Below are 20,672 nucleotides of genomic sequence, written 5' to 3' on the forward strand. Positions count from 1 at the left end.
TGCACATAAAAGGTGCTTCCACTGCCATTTCTCGCATAATTAATTTTACCGACCCAAAAAGATCCCATCATGTCGAACTAACAAATTATCTGTCTGCATTTTTTAAAAATAACTTAACGTCCTGTTTCAATCACAGATATATTTTCAGTTTTCGCTATGATTTTACTGGCATAAAAACTGGATGGAAACGTGGTTACAGAGAAGCAGTAATTAGGACCTTCTGTCTTGCCTTTTTCATATTATGTAGACACGGGTATTATGCTTGAGATAATGAATGAGGTTGAAAAGTGGCGGAATTGCCCTTTAACTTTGGGTAATACCCAACCTATTGTCCTTGCTCAGTGACATCTGCCTCCCTTCAGGCCAGCATGGAGTTGCTCTTTCAATTAACTTCCACTTTATCAAGCTAACAAAACTGCATGTCTCCCTAAATAAAACAAGCGTCACCGCTGAAAACCAGGCTACAGCCTTACATTCTGGGATTGTATCTGCGCCATTAACATAACACTGCTAATCTCACTGCTGTCCCATACAGCTCATCCATTCTGTCTGCTTTCATTGAACAGGACAAGGCCTGGAGATCAAAGACAGCCTTGTGGGTTTTTGCCTTCAGTAGATATTCTGAGTCAGTCTCGATTGGCATCAAATGTGCACTCTAGTTTTCGTCATGGGTTCTGCAAAAGCTAAACTTTACTTCACAACCAGATGACCACACATACATTATCATTTTTGTATAGCACTATAGTCCAAGACATTTGACATGGGGACATGAATGCATGTTCGAATGAAAAAGTGTGTTGTGTTTGTAACCCTGGCATTCCCAGGGCCAGGGCTTGACATTAAGGGTTGTCCTATTGCCTGGGGCAAGTGAACTGAAGTCAAGCAAGTTGAACCTGCTCCGAGGTTTCCCCATTGGGCAGGTGATTTAAAAAGAATAATGGAAACAACCAAACTGCAAAGAATTCCAATAGCCTAAAAATGACAAGACACAATGGCTCTTACCCATTATTTAAGTGAAAGACAGGCAAATTGAGCCTGAGATTATATATTTTTTTGACTGATAACTAAAATACAAAGAATTTCAGTACTAAACTTTTTGATTCCTCCCCTGTGTACGTGAAAGGCAGACAATATATGGTACTTCTGCATATTAGACAATTTACATTTTTGGGCCAGTGATCATAATCTTCAGTCAGCCCCCCCCAAAAAATACCCTTGACTTGCCCGATGAGCAAATGCATTTCAGACTTTAATGTCAATCCCTGATTCCTATTAATAGTTGTTCATGAACAGCCCTTTGCAGATCATTTCCTCCACCCACATTTTATACCCTGCTAATGTAACCACTGCATATGCGGGTGGCTACAAAGGAGTGGAAAATCCTACTAGTCTTAATGCTACTTTCAATTAAAACTTAACAGACGGTTATTTGGGAAAATTGTGTCTTGTTATTTTTGAACCATGCACTTTACAGGTCAAGGCACACATCAAAAGCTATTTTTGGGGTACATTTAATCCACCTGACTACATTCCCCTCCTCCCTGTTAATCCTGTCGATTCCTGGAGTACGCTACTAAATTAAATTGAAGAGGTTCAATTTTAACAAAGTAACCCCACACATACACACAAACTACAGCACTTTGGTTGTCCACGTAGTGTAATCGTAAAAACATGCGGACCTATTCAAATGTTATTAAAAGAGCTTATGTTTTTACAAGGACTGTGATTGCTGGAAAATACTAGGTTCATTAGAAAATATGGACTTTCTTTTGCCAAGAACTGTGTTTCCATAAGATAATCTCTTGGAACAGAGATGCCATTCTACTTCCATAATTAGCTGGCCACATAAGAACTGGCGACATAAGGAAATGCACTAGAAAAAATAAAATATACAAGATGCAAATGAGAACCATATACAATCCCCTGAAATTCATTTGAAAAGACTGTTTTGGACATGGCACAGCAGGCAGAGATTTTATTGATAGTACAAATAAGGCAGTTTATATGAAAACTGAAAGCTGCATGATTAAATGTACATAATGATGAAGAGGTAAAAGACATTTAAAGAATACTTTGGGTCAATAAACTTCATGCTGAAAGCTTTATCAATAAAAATGTGTGGATTATTGATCAGCCCCTTGTTTTCACAGTGGTTTGATTACCTGACATTCCATAAGCAGACTGAAGACAACTTATGCAGAGCTCAAGGCAAAGTTACAGAAAGAAAAAAAAGCATAATACAAAAATCACACTAAGAGCATGTTGACGTGCAAAGAAACATGGAATGTCATGCTACAGGAAGTAAATCTCCCATTTAAAATAGTTGTTTTGCTTAACTTTGGAAGGTATAATTTACTGACATCCATCAGAGATGGGAGACATACAATTGGAAGAACAATGTTGGTTACTGTGGGTATGAAGGGACAGAGACATGATGATTGAATACTTAGATGGGATAACACTATTTCTCATGTATTTTTATATATCTCCAACAATGCACCAACTTCCCTGTCACACCCCCCATTTAGTGTTCTTTGAGTAAACAGCCCCAATACAGTGCTGCAGAGGGACATGCACCATTGTTGCTGGGGCAACTAGCAGAATATACTTTTTGTATACAGTACAAGGCATTAGAGAGTGACGCAAGCAGCTGTCAAAGGTGGTTGCGGCCACGACGGGGATAGGTTGCGGTATGCTTAAATCAGGCCGAGGTGGTAAAACAGACGAGTCCTGGTCTGCGTTCAGCACGTCTTGCCTCTGGATTACTGGATCTGGAGTCCAAACAATTGCGTCCCATGATCAGATGTTCTTTCCATTACTGAAAGAGATGTTGCAAAAATTGTGAAATGCTTATCCTCAAAGTGTCAGGTCCGACTTGTTTTTTTTGTTTTTTGTTGAGGGGGCCCGAGACTGCGGATTCGTAGGCAACTGTCCTGCTCTGCCCCCCTGAAAAGATCCGTAACGTGTTCTGTGTTTCTTTACGAATACATTTTGTGGTTACCATCCCTTCACATTTCTCACTGTCAACATTAAACTATGCTATCATATTCGATTCTGTTATGTACAATACTATCATAACGTGATGTTGCAGATATTGATTCCCCTTTGATCTAACTTCATTGAACAAGCACCATTTGCAAGAGAAGCTTGTTCTCTACGAGGAGAGCAGAGAAGCTGTGTAAATAGAGAATCCCGCACATGCGCAGACGCTTCGGGACCTTTAGCCCCCCGGGATAAGGGGGTCCACCTTTTTTTAAACTAATGATTGTGTCCATGCTATGTTCTAAACATTCTAAGAGATTTTAGAGTGTCAAAAAAAGTCAAACTTACTTCATTCATACCTGCATAAAAGAGAGAGAATACATTTAAAGCAGTAAACTCACTTGATAACTTAGCATACAGTGCCTTCAGGAAAGTATTCAGAACCCTTAACTTCCCCACATTTTGTTACGTTACAGCCTTATTCGAACGGATTAAATAAAAACTCCTCAGCAAGCTACAGCACACACAATAACCCATAATGACAAACCATAAACAGGTTTACATTTTTATTTACATAAGTATTCAAACCCTTTGCTATGAGACTTGAAATTGATCTCAGGTACATTTGGTTTCCATTGATCATCCTTGAGATGTTTCTACAACTTGACTGGAATCAACCTGTGGTAAATTCAATTGATTGAACATGATTTGGAAAGGCACACACCGGTCTACATAAGGTCCCACAGTTGACAGTACATGGTCAGAGCAAAAACCAAGCCGTGAGGTCGAAGGAATTGTCCGTAGAGCTCAGAGACAGGATTGTGTCGAGGCACAGATCTGGGGGAGGGTACCAAAACATTTCTGCAGCATTGAAGGTCCCCAAGAACACAGTGGACTCCCTCATTCTTAAATGGAAGAAGTTTGGAACCACCAAGTTTGGAACCACCTAGAGCTGGCCACCCGGCCAAACTGAGCAATCAGGGGAGAATGGCTTTGGTCAGGGAGGTAACCAAGAACCCAATGGTCACTCAACAGAGCTCCTCTGTGGAGATGGGAGAAACTTCCAGAAGGACAACCATCTCTGCAGCACCCTGTAGCAAACAGGCATTTATGGTAGAGTGGCCAGACAGATGCCACTCCTCTGTAAAAGGCAAATGACAGCTTGCTTGGAGTTTACCAAAATAAACCTAGACTCTCAGACCATGAGAAACAAGATTCTCTGGTCTGATGAAACCAAGATTGAACTCTGGCCTGAATGCCAAGCGTCACATCTGGAGGAAACCTGGCACAATCCCTATGATGAAGCATGGTTGTGGTAGCATCATGCAGTGGAGATGTTTTTCAGCGGGAGGGACCGAGAGACTAATCAGGATCAAGGCAAAGAGGAATTTTAGAATAAGGCTGTTAGAAAATGTGGGAAAAGTCAAAGTCTGAATACTTTCCGAAGGCACTGTATATATTCCTACACAATATTATATACAAAATATCAAATAAAAGTACTGCACCACTTTGAATGGCAAAGAGCTCTGTGTATAAACAACAACGGAAGAGCAGAGCAGAGGGACAAGAATAGAAAGCAGTCATTTCCACACCACATTGTAAACCCCAACTCCAAACCCTACAGACGTACCTTTCCGGGAACGTAGTTGCGGTCGATGCTCTCGTCCTGCAAAAACATGTGAAGACAGCGCTCGTTTTGGGCCAGAGGGTGACCTGCAATTCTAGAAAAAAATATATAAGACATGAATTCATTAAAAGTCATTTATGTGCAGTTCAAAAATGGTGTCTAGAAATGAATGCATTTTAAATGACCCACACCAGCAGAAGCCACACCAGCAGAAGCCAATTTCAAATCTGCCACAAAAAAAACTTCAAGTTGATGCAGGTTATTTCACATCATTACACCTGTAATGTTTAATAAATTGAGGGCCACCTGTTGATGAACTGCTCAAGACCCACACGCCGCTCTTCAATGAAAGCATCTTCAAAAATGCCTTCATCCCCACGGAAAGGTAACTGTCTCTTCAGTGCCTTCCCAGGCAAGGGAGGCACTACAATCTGGGGGAAGAAAATCAATAGCAATGCATTTAGGACATAGCAGATCCACTTAATCATGATTCATTAATTATTGCTCTAGCTAAATGTATTTAGCCTAACTTATGGAGACATCACCATGGAGTAAAATCCTATTGTGTAGTGTAGATATAGTTGAGGCCAAATATATTGGCACCCTGGCACTTTTCTTAAATAGATCCACCTTTCTTTTCTAAAATACGTTTAAAAAAAATAAAATTTAAAAAATAAATGGGTCACCACATCCTGTAATCGGATTTAACATTGCAGAATAATTGTATTTTTGTCAACTTATGTTCAATTTGAATTTTTAAAATTAAAACAAAATGGCATGGACAAAATTGGCACCATGGAGCTTTTACTTGGTTGCACAGCCTTTGGCCAAGATAACTCATTGTAGCCATCATTGAGTTTGCTGCACCTTTCTGCTGGCAGTTTGGCCCACTTTTAGCAGCAAACTGCTCTAATTCTTCAATGTTTTACAGTGTCCTCCACCAACTGCTATTTTCAGATCTTGCCATAGGTTTTAGATGTGATTCAGATCACGGCCGATTTCCTAAAAGCATCTTATGGCTTAGGTCATAGTTAGAATGCTGAGTAGCTTCCCAAAACCTTTGTTACTAAAGTTTCACTTGAAAATCCTTGTTATTTACCGACTGCCTCAGACCACTCGTAAAACAACCCCCAAAAAAGTGTTGTTATACTGAACAAAAATAAACACAACATGTATAATGTTGGTCCCGTATTTCACGAGCAGGAAAAAAAATCCCCGAAATGTTTACATCCCTGTTAGTGAAAATTTCTCCTTTGCCAAGATAATTTATCCACATGACAGGTGTGGCATATCAAGAAACGGATTAAACAGCATGATTATTACACAGGTGCACCTTGTGCTGGGGACAATAAAAATACCTCTAAAATGTGCAGTTGTCACACAACAATGCCACAGTTGTCTCAGGTTGAGGGACCATCCAATTGGCATGCTGACTGCAGGAATGTCCACCAGAGCTGTTGCCAGAGAATTGAATGTTCATTTCTCTACCATACGTTGTTTTAGAGAATTTGGCAGTAAGTCCAACCAACCTCACAACCTCGCCAGCCCAGGACCTCCACATCCGGTTTCTTCGCCTGTGGGATCGTCTGAGACCAGCCACCTGGACAGCTGATGAAACTGAGGAGGATGTCTGTCTGGGAAAAACTCCTTCCGATTGGCTTATGTCATCCCAGACCCACCCATGGCTGCGCCCCTGCCCAGTCATGTGAAATCCATAGATTTGGGCCTAATAAATGTATTTCAATTGACTGATTTCCTTATATGAACTTTAACTCAGTTGAAATTGTTGCATGTTGCATTTATATATTTTTGGATACTTAAGTTAATACCTGCAGTCAACTTGTGCAATACCTTAGGAGTAAAGCAGATTGCATTCTTAAATTTTACCCAGCAAATTATTTTACATAATGAAGCTTACCATACGTACTTCTCAAGAACAGTTGAGCCAGTCACATTTGTAAATAGCACAATGGGAGAAAGTGAGAGCTGGTGAGTCCAAAGAGTTTAAAAAAAAAAAAAAATTATTGGTGAGTCTGTTGAGAGGCACACGAGGCGATGAAGTTACATATGTATGCAATTCACTACTAAATGTTAGCCATCAGATATCTTATAATGGATTTCTGCCAGAAGTCAAAGAGCTCTGGATAAGTTCAGTAATTGCCATTTTTCCTGTGTGCTTCCTATTAGCATTTTCTTCCTCCTCCGCTCTACTCAGTGTACACATGCTGCTCTTCCTTCAGAAAAGCATACATCACAACTCTGTTCATTTGCACAATTTCGCTCATAAAATGTCCACACTCACAGAGGTTGTTACAAGCCTAGCTTGTATACCTTTATGAGCTGGATTTGTTCATTTTTCGCATGTTATCATTTTGCGATTTTTGTGATTTCGCTATTAGTTTATGCCAATTTTGTTAAAATTCTGGTAATAAAGGCCCAATGGCCTTTTCTTGCATTTTTAGCACCCCCTTGTGTGCTCTGCCGGTAATACTGTAAATCACAGAATGAGCGAAGGACAGCATGAACATCTGGATACCGTCCAAGCCTAAATCGGTAGCCACCGTCCGTTATACCCAATGTCCCCTCTAAGCTGAGTGTGTGAGCGGCCGCATACTTCCTCCAGGACTGCCGCTCAGAAGAAATGCCATGCCGCGCAGAGACGCAAGAGATTGAAATTCAAAGCGTTTGCCCCATTTGTTTGCACAATATAGATCAATGTTTTTTCTGTGAACGAATCAACATTATATCAGCCCCTTTTCAATGCAACAAACCAAACCAAACCCAACTTCGCAAGATTGAGTATGATTTTCTTGTAGGCAGAGCACAACAGAAGAAGTCTATTTGCGGGGGTAACCCACGAGCTGTCTTTCAATAACCCACAAGTGAATGTGCTTTTCGGATTAGTTCAAGAGTGCAGAGCCGTGCGTGTGCACATTTGTTGATATTCTTTGCTAGTTAGCGAGTTATTCGCCCAGTTCTAGATAAGTATAGGTCAGCAATGGGAAGTTACTGCTTCCTACAATGGGAAGTTACTGCTTCCTACAATGGGAAGTTACTGCTTCCTACAATGGGAAGTTACTGCTTCCTACAATGGGAAGTTACTGCTTCCTACAATAACACAAAACAAGTAGGTTAGAATTCAAGTTGTCTTTGAAAAGTCAGGTAAAAAGCTTAAGATCTTAATTAAAGGGTCAGTGTTGTATTTTCAGACAGGCTGGAATATGCAAATAAGCCAATAGGCAGAAGGGTAGTCTACATTGTCTAATTCTCGGAATAATAATATTAATAATTCATTTTATAAAGTGGTGTCTTGCATCATACAACACAATACAATTTACAGTCACCTATTTGGCCCATGGTGTTACAGACCAAGTAAAAAAATGATTTAATTAATGTCAAACTACTGTAGGCTATATCATAGAAATCGAAAGTTATTTCCATGTGAAAGTGTTATGGGATTTGCTCCATTGGTTTTGTTTGTAGGCCTTCATTATGTTCAAATAGCTACAATAGCCTATTGAATACTGTCTAAACTGTAAGGGTACAGCCTCAGTGTTCACTGTAAACACACACTGGAAGTTGCAGAAAATTCTCACAATGTTCAAGTTTCTGCTCACAAGACCTCAAATTTGCTCTGTGCCTCCAAGAAAATGAGGGAAAATTGGTTACTTGCATACATTTATAACTGTCACAACTTTAGTGTTAGTTTCCTTACATTTTGCATCATTCCATTCCATTGTTAGTTAACCTTTCTTTCCTCCGTCACGTTCGTGTGGTTGTTCCTGAGGATCGATAGCAATAGTGGATCATATTAGGCTAATGTATTACAAAGTTGTGTACTTATTTGGGACATGTAGCCAATTTGAATCATTATGGAACGCACACCAAACGTTAACAGTTTAAACCTGAATCTGGCACACGGTTCACAACGACTGGACCGTTGACAACAGATCCATGACTAATGAAGATTATTAGGGTAGATGTATAAGACTACTGCTCAAGCCCTGTTGTACACTTTTCTCACCTCTCATTGTGCCATGATTGAAAAATTGAATACGGCAACTCTGGATGAATCAAACCACTATTTTTGATTCACCAATATATTTAGTGTGTAAAGGCTTTTCAAACCAGTTTTTTATTATTCATATAAATACTTCCTAACCCTAAATAATAGATTTTTTAACAACCAAATTGGTCCTGAAAAGTAGACGAATATGCACGTTCTCTCCATATAGTAATCAATTTGTCGAGAAAATTATAATTAAAGGATCACCAAATTGAAAGGGATGGCTTTAGATAAATGTACTGGAAACTCGAATGAACTCCATGAGAATCTGTTGGCCAGCAAGTGGGAAGGTTTTCAGCGGTTGATTTTATGTACTCAGCGCACGCAAGGCAACCACGCCTGCAAAGCCCATCACGCACCTGCGTAAGGTAAGTCTGAATACCAGCTACTGAGAAGTGCGTAGGAAAGGTGTACACTCCTTAAGTCTGAATCGGACTCTAGGAGCTGATCAATCACTATTGTGGAACAATTCTAATGCGAAGGTAAGATTTGAATGGAGAAAGTAGATTTGAGAGCAGAGCTGGCTTTCTTTCAATCCTATCAGTATCAAATGCCTCAACAACGCTTTTTCTTCGTGGCGTTTTGGGAAACGCATCTTCAGCCGTTGCATTGTTAAAACACTTGTTAGCCTAAATTTCAAAGCGGTTGTTGGCCACTCCAGAATAGTCCAACATCTCTTCTTGAACCACATGGTGTGTGTTTTGGGGTCATTGTCCTGCTGGAAGACTCAAAACCTTCAATGGAGACCCAGTTTTTGGACACTGGGTTGAACATTGGACTTCAAAACATGATAATCTGCTGATTTCACAACCTTAAGGCCCCCAGTACCAGAGACAGCAAAACAACCCCAACCCCAAACAAACCCATAGCATTATCAAACCTCTCCCATGTTTGATTGTAGAGAGGGCGTTCTTTTCATGGAATGCTTCATTTGGTCGTCAGTTAACACAGCGCTGATCTGTATTGCCAAAGAGCTGTAATTTTGGTTCATATTTTTTCTTCAATCAGGCTTCCTTGGGTCTCCTTCAGCAGTGGGGTCTTCCTATGTTTACCAAATGAACCATTCAAAGAAAAGAACACCCTCCCTACAATCAAACATGGGAGAGGTTTGCGAGGTTGCTTTGCTGTCTCTGGTACTGGGGAGGCATCATTAAATCATCAGATTATCAATGTGTCTAGGAGTGCAATGTCCAACCAAGTGTCCAAAAACTGTGTCGCTGTTGAAGGTTGTGGGTCTTCCATCAGGACAACAACCCAAAGACACATCAACAGAACCTTGGAAATATTCAGAAAGAAACGCTGGACTGTTCTGGAGTGGTCAGCGAAAAGTCCAGATCTGAATCACAACCTATGGCAAGAGCTAAAAACAGAAGTTGGTGGAGGCCACCCCTCAAATTAATTTGTGTATCACAGTCTTTTCACATTAATCAGGCAGGCCATAGCTACAATCTTTCACTCACCTTACTGTCTCGCTCCAACTCATTCTTCAGCCACTCAAAGTCACTGTATCTTCTTCGCACAGTAGAATCCTTCAACTTAAAAATCGGCAGGTTTGTCTGCATTTATTGAAAACAAAAACAATAAAATTATATATTCTCGTCAATAGACAGCCATCAAGTAAACGCTAGCTAGCAAGCTAGCTAACCCATCTTAGCTTAAAAAGGCTCCCTGACGTGCAATTTTAAACACTTCCTTAGCTCACAAAGCTAACTAGCTAGTAGGCCAGAACAAGTCCTGGGCCTCGATTTTCATCCATCTAACCTTAGCAAAAGCTACAAACATGTTCAGCTAGCTAACAATGTCGTGACGACAGACTTCTAGCTATAATAACCTACCCGCATACGGACTTCGTACGTTGTGAAACGGTTCCGCCCGACTCCAACAGTTTGGGGGTCATAAACATCCATTTCAAGAAAATTGCTGGGGGGACCATAAGCATCCGTCAGGTCCTGAGGTTTTGAATTTAACCGGCGAGTATCAGCCACTGTGGGATCTGACATCTTCCTTGTCCGACAACCCGCAGGATGTTCACGTTATAAAACTCAATAGCGAGGAACAATTCTCAGATAGATCTCTCCTATTAATTTGATGTGTTCAGCAAATTTCAACGCGGCGTAAAAAAACACACACACACACTTTTTCTTCTATGGTATATATATATATTTCTTTTTTTGTGTGCGATGGAATATGCGCTCCGCCGCCTACTGTCCGGGATGAAGACAGGATTCGCAAAAATGGAACAAAATACCAAAATGTGGTGTATTGACAAATGTATGTGTTAATGAGTTTAGATTTTAAATGGTTGCAAATAGCCAATGGGGTTTGTGTGCAGGGGTTGAGTTATTTTAATTAACAAATGACAATGGGGTTTCAGTTCTTGCATTGAAGTGATTGGATTACGAGATGCAAGCAGTAAAAGTTCAATGACATATGGGAGAGTTGGGCTGAAGACATTGTAGAGAGTAGTCGACTGTAACAGGCTGACTACAACTACTGACTTTTGCAACGCACGTGACGCTCGCGTCACAAAATAAATTTAGAAATCTATATATTATTCAATTATTGCACCCACACTGCTCGCTCACGCCAAGAGCGTCTGCGTTGCCATGGGCTAACACGGAACCCAAACCGGCTGTGCGTGCACCATCGTGCATACATTTATTTTGTCCCCCTACACCAAACAGGTTAAAATATCAAAACAAACCATTGAACCATTTACATTAATTTGGGGACAGGTCGAAAAGCATTAAACATTTATGGCAATTTAGCTAGCTTGCACTTGCTAGCTAATATGGCCAATTTAGCTAGCTTGCTGTTGTTAGCTAATTTGTCCTGGGATATAAACATTGAGATCTTCTAGGCTTTTTCTTCTCTAGACTTTATATTGCGATTGGCAACTTTCATAAATTAGGTGCATTAGCGCCACTGACCTCGTTCGTCTTTCAGTCACCAACATGGGTACCTGCTTCTATAAACCAATGAGGAGATGGGAGAGGCAGGACTAGCAGCGTGATCTGCATCACAAATAGAACTGACTTCTATTTTAGCTCTTGGCAACGCAGATGCAACGCGAGCGGTGTAGACAGCCTGTAAAATAGAAGTCAGTTCTATTTGTGACGCAGATCTCTCTGCAAGTCCTGCCTCTGAGTCCCCAAAGAATTTCTGCAGCAGCCACAATAACGTTCAGTTACTTAGATTTCTTTGAGACTTGTGCCGTACAGTTTATAACTGTGTCAATGAATGCCACAAAATCCACCTTTTTAACACACAGGGTATCTTTTTCCTGGCAGCAAACATTTAATACAGGCTGTGATGCGTCCACTACCATATCTTCACTAGCGTCACTTGTTTTCTCAATTATTTGAATCGCTTCCGCATAGGAGATTCGACTGATCCCCACGCCAATTGCAACACCGTAGTCCTTCTACTCACCATTCTTCAATAAACTCTGTCCGTCTGCACACACTTGAAACATGGCCAAATACTTTACAATTCTTACACTGCAATGGCTTGGAGACAAAAGCTCGTACAGCGTATCTTACATAACCAAACTTCACATGCATAGGTATTTGCTCTTCATCAAAAAAAAAAAAAAAACAGGACTGACTGTCACGACTTCTACCGAAGTCGAAGCCTCTCCTTGTTCGGCGGGGGTCAACATCACCGGTCTTCTGGCCATCATTAATCAATTTTTTCATTGGTTTTGGCTCGTCTTCCTACACACCTGGTTTCAATCCCATTCATTACCTGTTGTGTATTTAACCCTCTGTTTCCCCTCATGTCTTTGTCAGAGATTGTTTTTATTCAGTGTTGTGTTGGTGCGTGACGGGTCCTCGTACCCACTTTGTTTATTGTTACATTTAGTGTTTGGCGTATGTTTCGTTTATTGTTATTAAATAACTCCATTACACTCAGTATGATTCTCCTGCGCCTGACTTCCCTACCACCTATACACACGACACTGACAGACTTTCTTATTTTTCTCCATTTACCCAGCGGGTCAGATAAGGGGCACCAATCACACCGGGAATTCTCTTCAGGGATTCAACCTGAATATCTGTTGTCACCCCTGAAAGGACTCATTTGACTGGTGCTCTACTCCGAAGCTCAAAACACAAAACTTCTGTTGTCCGGATTCTTTTGAGGCTAACTGCAATATTCTTCTTTTCTTCAGAAATACAATTACTCAAAATAAGACCACTCCTGGTCACTCTGACAGACTCCACTTTTCCCAGCCTATACTTCACCATTTGACACCTCAAAGGGGTCTCCCACATATGCATCCTTACTCAACATACGCATCCCAACAAGAGGTCATTATCATTCATACAAGTATCCTCCACTACTGTTGTCCATTCACAACATCCATCTTCACCAACTTTGTTCGACGCGCTGCTTGATTTGAATTGTTCATCCAATTCCGCCATTTTCCCCCTGCCACTCTTGAATAGTAATCTGTTCCGCTCAATCATTTGGTTTATAAGGCACCATGGTGTATCATCCAGACGCATACAAGATCTATTATCCATCAAATAAATTATTTAATTTTCGAAATAGTTTTCATTGGGAAGGCAGATAAAGCGTTTTTATCAAAAGCAATCACTTTTACATGGGAAAACACAGAATCATACTACTTCACGTCTGACAGATCAGGGCACCTGGTTCTGTCATGTGATTTTTCTGGATATTGAAATCAGGTTAAATTTAGGTTCTGATGAAAAATGAAAAGATGTATTTTCCATACATTTAAAAAAAAAAATTCCAGGACTTTGAAAGAGCGTATTTTCCGGATGTTGAAAATCAGGTAAATTTTTGGTTCTGAATCAAATTTGAAACGCGCAATTTATAGACGTTTATGTTTGGGCCAAATCCAGGCTGGTCCAGACTGGACAAAATCTGAACCAAACATAGACGTCTATGATTGGTTCAGATTTGATCTGGACCGGACAAAAAAATCTATGTCCGACGTTGAAATCAAGGCTGGTCTGGACTGCACCAAATCTGAACCAAAGATAGACATCTATGATTGGCTCAGATTTTGTCTAGACTAGACCAAAAACCAATGTCTGTGGATGAGGAAATCAAAAAACCCAAAAATATGTCCAAAAGACATTGGCTCGTGCTTACTGGGGTGTAGCCTACCATGTCTGCAAAAATGTGGATCAATTTGTCTATTTAAGCTCGGAATATCAGCTACCCAACGTCATCAGGAGGTATTGTGAGCCTCTTTGCAATGTGTTTACACAGCGGGAAATTCAGAAGTTTTAGTTTTTTTTCGCAATGGTCAGCTTATCAAACATTGATGGACTTGATGGAAACCACTGATCATGACAATGGGGGTGAAACTCCTGGACAACAGTTGTGATTGTCCATTCCATATTGTCCATTTTACTTTGACCTGTCCTGTTTTAAGGATATGTTGTTTGTTGTTAACAGGACAAAGCATTTTTATTTGATTGGGCGCCATTTAGGTTATGCTATTTGATTGGATAAACCTGCATAATGTAAAAAGTGTCCGTCTCATTACATTGTCATACATTTTATCTCCAGCCTGTAGTTACAAAAAAGGCCACCTACTTTTTCTACCATATCCTATATCTGCTACATGATTTATGTTAGACAATATTTTTGTTGCAAGTGTAGCGTTGTATTTTTTTGTGGCATCCTCACATCATCTACCTACGTTATATAGGTATGCACGTTAGCTTTGACATGGGTTTTGCACATCGGCGTTAAACTAGACATTGGGCCGATGCCGACGTTGGCAGTTTTAGGTAATATCGGCCGATTCTGATATGCTTACCGATATATCGTGCATCCCTAATGATAAACATACTGCACAGATATATCTTGAAATTCACTGTTCTACACAATATTGTATCACATTTGATGAGATACTGACATGTCCATCCACAGGCTCAATCTGCTGTAATCTCTACAACTGGACGCTTGTGCTCGGATCACACTGGCACAGGATGTCAATGCACCGGAAGGCCAGAGGGACGCACTTCTGTTGGACTGGAAAACAAAGAGACATTTGGTCAGTGGTGGGTCTGTTTCAATGCTGGATCAACTTCTTTATCTGGACAGAGACTTCATTGTTTATAACGCAAACCCACATTGGACAATGTGACAAGTGGTCCCTCAACACCCATCCTCATGCCTCATTGTTTGTTCTTGTTTCCCAATCAACAGCTACTTCTCTGATGAGTCGGTTTTGGAGGTTTACAAGTGCACAGCAAGTCTGCACCAGCACATTACTATAACAACATAAGGATCTCAGGATTTCTGACTATTTTTGTCAAGCATTTGCCCTCTCAACATGGATCTTGTTTCTCGCTATGTCTTTTGTGAGATGTATTTCACTGTCTGTGAACCCTCTGTGGTTCAGGAATGGGGGAATGTTTATAGTGACTCCTGCAGGAATCAAGCTCTGGATCAAGAAGCCTTTGTCTGCCAAGATCACGTCTCCAGACATGAAGATCTTCTCAAACCTTGACTTCTGGACAATGGCTTCGTCCGACACATATACAGATCACTGCAGTATGTTATCATCACATTCGGTGCAACACCCATGAGTAGCTTGAAGGAGTGCATTGAACGGTACACAGAGTAGGTTTGTTTCTGTAGATCCATCTGACTTGGATTAGCAACTTCTATGTCAGTACAGTCAATGACGATCCTGCAGTTTTTGCTGGACCCCTGAAACGATGCAGGCAAGCACATTTGATTATTCTCCTGATTTGGAACAGTCTTCATGATGCTAATGGAAAAAGGATTGTGGATCACATGAATGAAAGTGACGGTAACATTGCTGACAGTGGTTGCACTTTAATGGAATAGTTGAGCCAGGTGCAAGTTGGTGTAGATGTAACGCAACTTCTTAAGCCTACTTTCTTCAGCCTGCCGAGGGGCCTGGAACTTCATCTTCTGTCATGGTGGATGTGTCTGGATCTTCATCTTCTGTCATGGTGGTTGTGTCTGGATCTTCCTCTTCTGTCATGGTGGATGTGTCTGGATTTTCCTCTTCTGTCATGGTGGATGTGTCTGGATCTTCCTCTTCTGTCATGGTGGATGGGTCTGGATCTTCCTCTTCTGTCATGGTGGATGGGTCTGGATCCTCCTCTTCTGTCATGGTGGATGTGTTTGGATCTTCCTCTTCTGTCATGGTGGATGGGTCTGGATCTTCCTCTTCTGTCATAGTGGATGTGTCTGGATCTTCCTCTTCTGTCATGGTGGATGGGTCTGGATCTTCCTCTTCTGTCATGGTGGATGGGTCTGGATCTTCCTCTTCTGTCATAGTGGATGGGTCTGGATCTTCCTCTTCTGTTATGGTGGATGTGTCTGGATCTTCCTCTTTTGCCATGGTGGATGAGCTACCATTTCTCTTTCCCACCGGAAAATGGCAGCTGCAGACTCGAGTGTTGTAACTGGGTTTCCGGCCCGCCCATCTGAATTTCTTTTTTTTACTAGCTAGCTGGGTTGATTACTAAAATGGTAACATCTATATTTAAATACCATAACCCACAAACTTCACTATAGTAACGGTAAAATAGATTGGGCTTTGGTCGATCTGCACATAAAAGAATCTTACCATTTGGATGGGAAATTTCTGCTGGGCTGGAGGAATTATTTGTAATGCTCAACTAGACCAGGACGGGTACCATTGCCCAAAGAGGTGAATTATTGCGATGGGCTATATGGCTGTACTTATGATTCTAATTCTCAAGAGGAAAGTTAAAACCCTCAGCCATGAGGAGGACCAACAGTCGTAGAGGGATCGTCTGAAAGGGACTGACATGCAGAGATGGAACATAAGGATTTTGGGCACTGGCCAGCAGACCACGATTTCTACTAGCCTGGGTAACATTCCGGTCCTAAATCTGTGACATGTGATGTTTGTAAAGGCAAAGTTGCACTGCTGTGTCAGGCTAGTTCGGCAGATTGTCTACCCACCAATGCACCCGTGAAACAAAACCGTTTCTGGTTTTTGTATGGGGAAACATTGAGCCCACAAGTACTTTGTGAGATAGCTAGCCAGCTAGTTAGTGTTAGCTCACCATTCATGTAGTCACACTTTTCCATGTGGTGACATGCTAGCTAATGTTAGCCCACCAGGGCAGGGATATCAACACCAAGGGCATGGGAAGGGTAAACAGTAATTAAATGGATAGTTCACCCAAATGTTCTTACCCTGTAAGCTGTCTATGGACAAGATAGGCCAGCAGTCCATGCTTTGTTTTTGTTTACCTAACCAATGTTTTCAAATGCTCACGATTTAGCATTTGTAACACAAATCCAATTCAATGGTACTTATTTTTTTATTTTTTTTATTTTTATGGGGTTTTGTGTGCTGTGTTTCTACACTGCGTGTTCCCTGTTGCAACTTGTAATAAACCAGGTGTTTTTGATTGACTTATCTGCAACTGCTCTTCTCTTTATCTTCTCTTTTGTTTAAATACAGCATTTTAATAGCAGAGTATCTGAATGTAATTTGGAGAATATAGCTGGTTTAATGTAACCCTTAAGGTCTGTGTGGAATCCTGCATCTGGCCCACCTGTGGACCAGGGACCTAGGCGGGAACTCAGCCGTACCTTTGTGCCCTATTTAGGCCAGACCTGGGCTGTGCCTTTTTATTTGACAATCATTTTTCACCATATGGCCCAGAACTGATGACTGAGATGTATGTAAATGTAAAATGTAAATGTCGTCCCTTTTGGTTCGTGACATGTTTGTGAAACTACAGTATATAGACATTTACAGACTGTCATTTTTATTGAAAACGTTGCATTCTATATTTGCACAACATATGTCTTGTTTGTGTGTGACTCACTATTTAAGACATTTCGATAGATATCGTGGTGGCACCAAGTTATTGTTTTACAAGTCACAAGTCCAGTCACAAGTCAAGACAGGCAACTCTCAAGTCCTAAACTTTGAGTTTTGAGTCCTAAACAAGTCATAATGTGCTCTTCACCAAATGTAATACCATTTCATATTTTTATCAAGATTTATAGTTAGAATATTACATTTCGCAAATCATGAATGCTTTTAAAAATATCTATATATTTATTACTTTCCAAGTAAACATTATATTTCCATGGAAATACATGGGTAGCCATGAGAAAGACACCCCCCCCCAACAGTGATCGACTATCGAGGAACCCTATGGGGCGCAATCAATTGTACACAATCGCCCAACCTTAACACACACACACACACTCTCTGTGGGTGGCTACAGTAGGCTAATGTATGTCAATGGTTTTAGGAACAGCAGTAACATCAGGCAGGTTTTAGGCTACTAACTGCCTGGCCTGTTGTAGCTCAATCTTGGGTGCAATGATTACATTCCTGCACTGACTGACTATGTGGAGGCTCATTGATTTAACGTTACATTAGCTTACATGATACACTAGTACAGTAATAAAATATATAGCTGTCGGCTATATTAGCCACGATTTACCGTTCATTGTGCAGCATCAAATGTCGAACAAAGTTGGAAATTGCTGCTCCTCAGTCTGTAATTTTCTTCCTGCATGTTTTGCAAGTTGCAATCTGTTTTTTGTTGATACAGCGTCGTCTTTAAGTCCGAAAATAATCATTTGGGGTATCATCTTTCCAAGGGCTCCATCTGAATTCACCCGCCGACATTCCTCTACACTGCCACGCACAGCTTTTTCTCAGTTGGCACAATTTGATTTGCTGCTGTCCAATTCAAACTGTAATCCGTTAAATGAAGAGTTGATGCGCTGCACACTTTTTTAAATAGCATCATTTTTAATATTTGGGCTTGGGGAGGGTATCAAGTCAGGTCGAGTCAAAAGGCTCAAGTCCAAGTCAAGTCACGAATCATTGGTGTTAAAGTCAAAGTCGAGTTGCAAGTCATCATATTTGTGACTCCAGCCCAAGTCATGCGACTTGAGTCCACACCTCTGGAAATCGATCTCCATACATTATGCCTCTGGGCTTGAGTGAACTACTGTATCTTTATCCAGACATATCTGTCAAGCCGATACTAAAATGCCCCAAAAAAGGTAGCTTTAATTTTTTTAAGTATTTTTGGTGTCACCAACCGAAGTGTTTCAGGTCCCACTTGCATTTAACGACTCAACAACAGGCCCATTTTTGTGCAGTTCATGAGAAAAGCTGCAATAATAAGTTACGCTATTTAGGCCTAATGACGAGCTACATTTTTTTAATGCATTTAATAATTCCAACAGGATGTTCTGAAGTTTGTTAGGCTGGCGGAACAGTGTGAACTCGAGTCACAAGTTACTAGCCAGCTGGTTAGCATTCTCAATCCGAGTCTTTTCGGTGTGGAGCATCATTTGGCAGAATTTATGTCTCCCGACCCCTCCTGTCTCAGCCTCCAGTATTTATGCTGTAATAGTTTGTGTCAGGGAGCTAGGGTCAGTCTGTTATATCTGGAGTATTTCTGCTGTCTTATCCGGTGTCCTGTGTGAATTTAAGTATGCTCCCTCAAATTCTCTTTCTTTCTCTCTCTCTTTCTCTCAGAGGACCTAAGCCCTAGGACCATTTCTCAGGACTACCTGGCCTGATGACTCCTTGCTGTCCCCAGTCCACCTTGTCGTGCTGCTGCTCCAGTTTCAACTGTTCTGCCTGTGGCTATGGAACCCTGACCTGTTCACCGGACGTGCTACCTTGTCCCAGACCTGGTGTTTTGGACTATCTCTAACTCTGAATGATTGGCTATGAAAAGCCAACTGACATTTACTGGTGCTGACCTGTTGCACCCTCTACAACCACTGTGATTATTATTATCTGACCCTGCTGGTTATCTATGAATGTTTGAACATCTTGGCCATGTACTGTTATAATCTCCAACTGGCACAGCCAGAAGAGGACTGGCCACCCCTCAGAGCCTGCTTCCTCTCTAGGTTTCTCTAGGCTTCCAAACGGCACTTCATTCAAAATGGTTGAAAATCGACCTAGAACCAAAGACAGTACAGTATGAAGATTGGAGAAGCAGTTTTTGCCTATAGAAATCCTTGATCACAGTGTGGTGCCAGGAAAATAACCTCTCACTCAACATCAACAAAACTAAGGAGATGATCGTGAACTTCAGGAAATAGCAGAGGGAGCAACCCCCTATCCACATCAATGGGACCGAAATGGTCCACCCACATAGACAGTGTGGTGAAGAAGGCGCAACAGCGCCTCTTCAACCTCAGGAGGCTAAAGAAATTTGGCTTAACACCTAAACCCCTCAAACTTTTACAGATGCACAATTGAGAGCATCCTGTCGGGCTGTATCACCCCCTGGTACGGCAATTGCACCGCCCACAACCGCAAAGCTCTCCAGAGGGTGGTGCGGTCTGCCCAACGCATTACTGGGGGCAAAGTTCCCACCCTCCTGGACAACTACAGCACCCTATGCCATAGGAAGGCCAAAAAGATCATCAAGGTGTAATGGATGTTGAAGGAGGAAGACCAAGGTGCAGCGTGGTGAGCGTACATATTCTTTATTTAAGATGACGCCGAACAAAACAATAAAAACTACAAATAAACCGTGAAGCTAAAGGCTATGTGCCCTAAACAAAGTCAACTTCCCACAAACACAGGTGGGAAAAAGAGCAGCCTAAGTATGATTCTCAATCAGAGACAACGATAGACAGATGTCCCTGAGTGAGAACCCTACCCGGCCAAAACATAAAATACCCACCCCAACTCACACCCTGACCAAACCAAAATAGAGATATAAAAGGATCTCTAAGGTCAGGGCGTGACACAAGCACATCAACCACCCGAGTCACTGCCTGTTCACCCCGCTATCATCCAGAAGCCAAGGTCAGTACAGGTGCATCAAAGCTGGGACCAAGAGACTGAAAAACAGGTTCTATCTCAAGGCTATCAGATGGCTAAACAACCATCACTAGCACATCAGAAAAAATGTAGACAAATAGACTGGCCACTTTTAGAAATGGATCACTAGCCACTTTAATAATGTTTCAGTATCTAGCATTACTCATCCCATA

General features: G+C 41.3%; 1 protein-coding gene across 1 annotated transcript; it reads right to left on the reverse strand.

Annotated features, from left to right (window-relative positions):
- Positions 1–1,946: 1,946 nt before the first annotated feature.
- LOC115135488 (sorting nexin-12-like) lies at positions 1,947–10,836 on the reverse strand. Its single transcript, XM_029670224.2, has 5 exons — positions 10,511–10,836; positions 10,136–10,231; positions 4,916–5,040; positions 4,613–4,703; positions 1,947–2,818 (listed from the first exon to the last, which is right to left on the reverse strand). Exons 1-5 carry the CDS (start codon positions 10,673–10,675, stop codon positions 2,816–2,818), a joined length of 480 nt encoding a protein of 159 aa, XP_029526084.1. The 5' UTR covers positions 10,676–10,836; the 3' UTR covers positions 1,947–2,815.
- Positions 10,837–20,672: the final 9,836 nt, after the last annotated feature.

Source organism: Oncorhynchus nerka, linkage group LG10 (genome assembly GCF_034236695.1).
Source record: "Oncorhynchus nerka isolate Pitt River linkage group LG10, Oner_Uvic_2.0, whole genome shotgun sequence".
NCBI classification, from domain to species: domain Eukaryota; kingdom Metazoa; phylum Chordata; class Actinopteri; order Salmoniformes; family Salmonidae; genus Oncorhynchus; species Oncorhynchus nerka.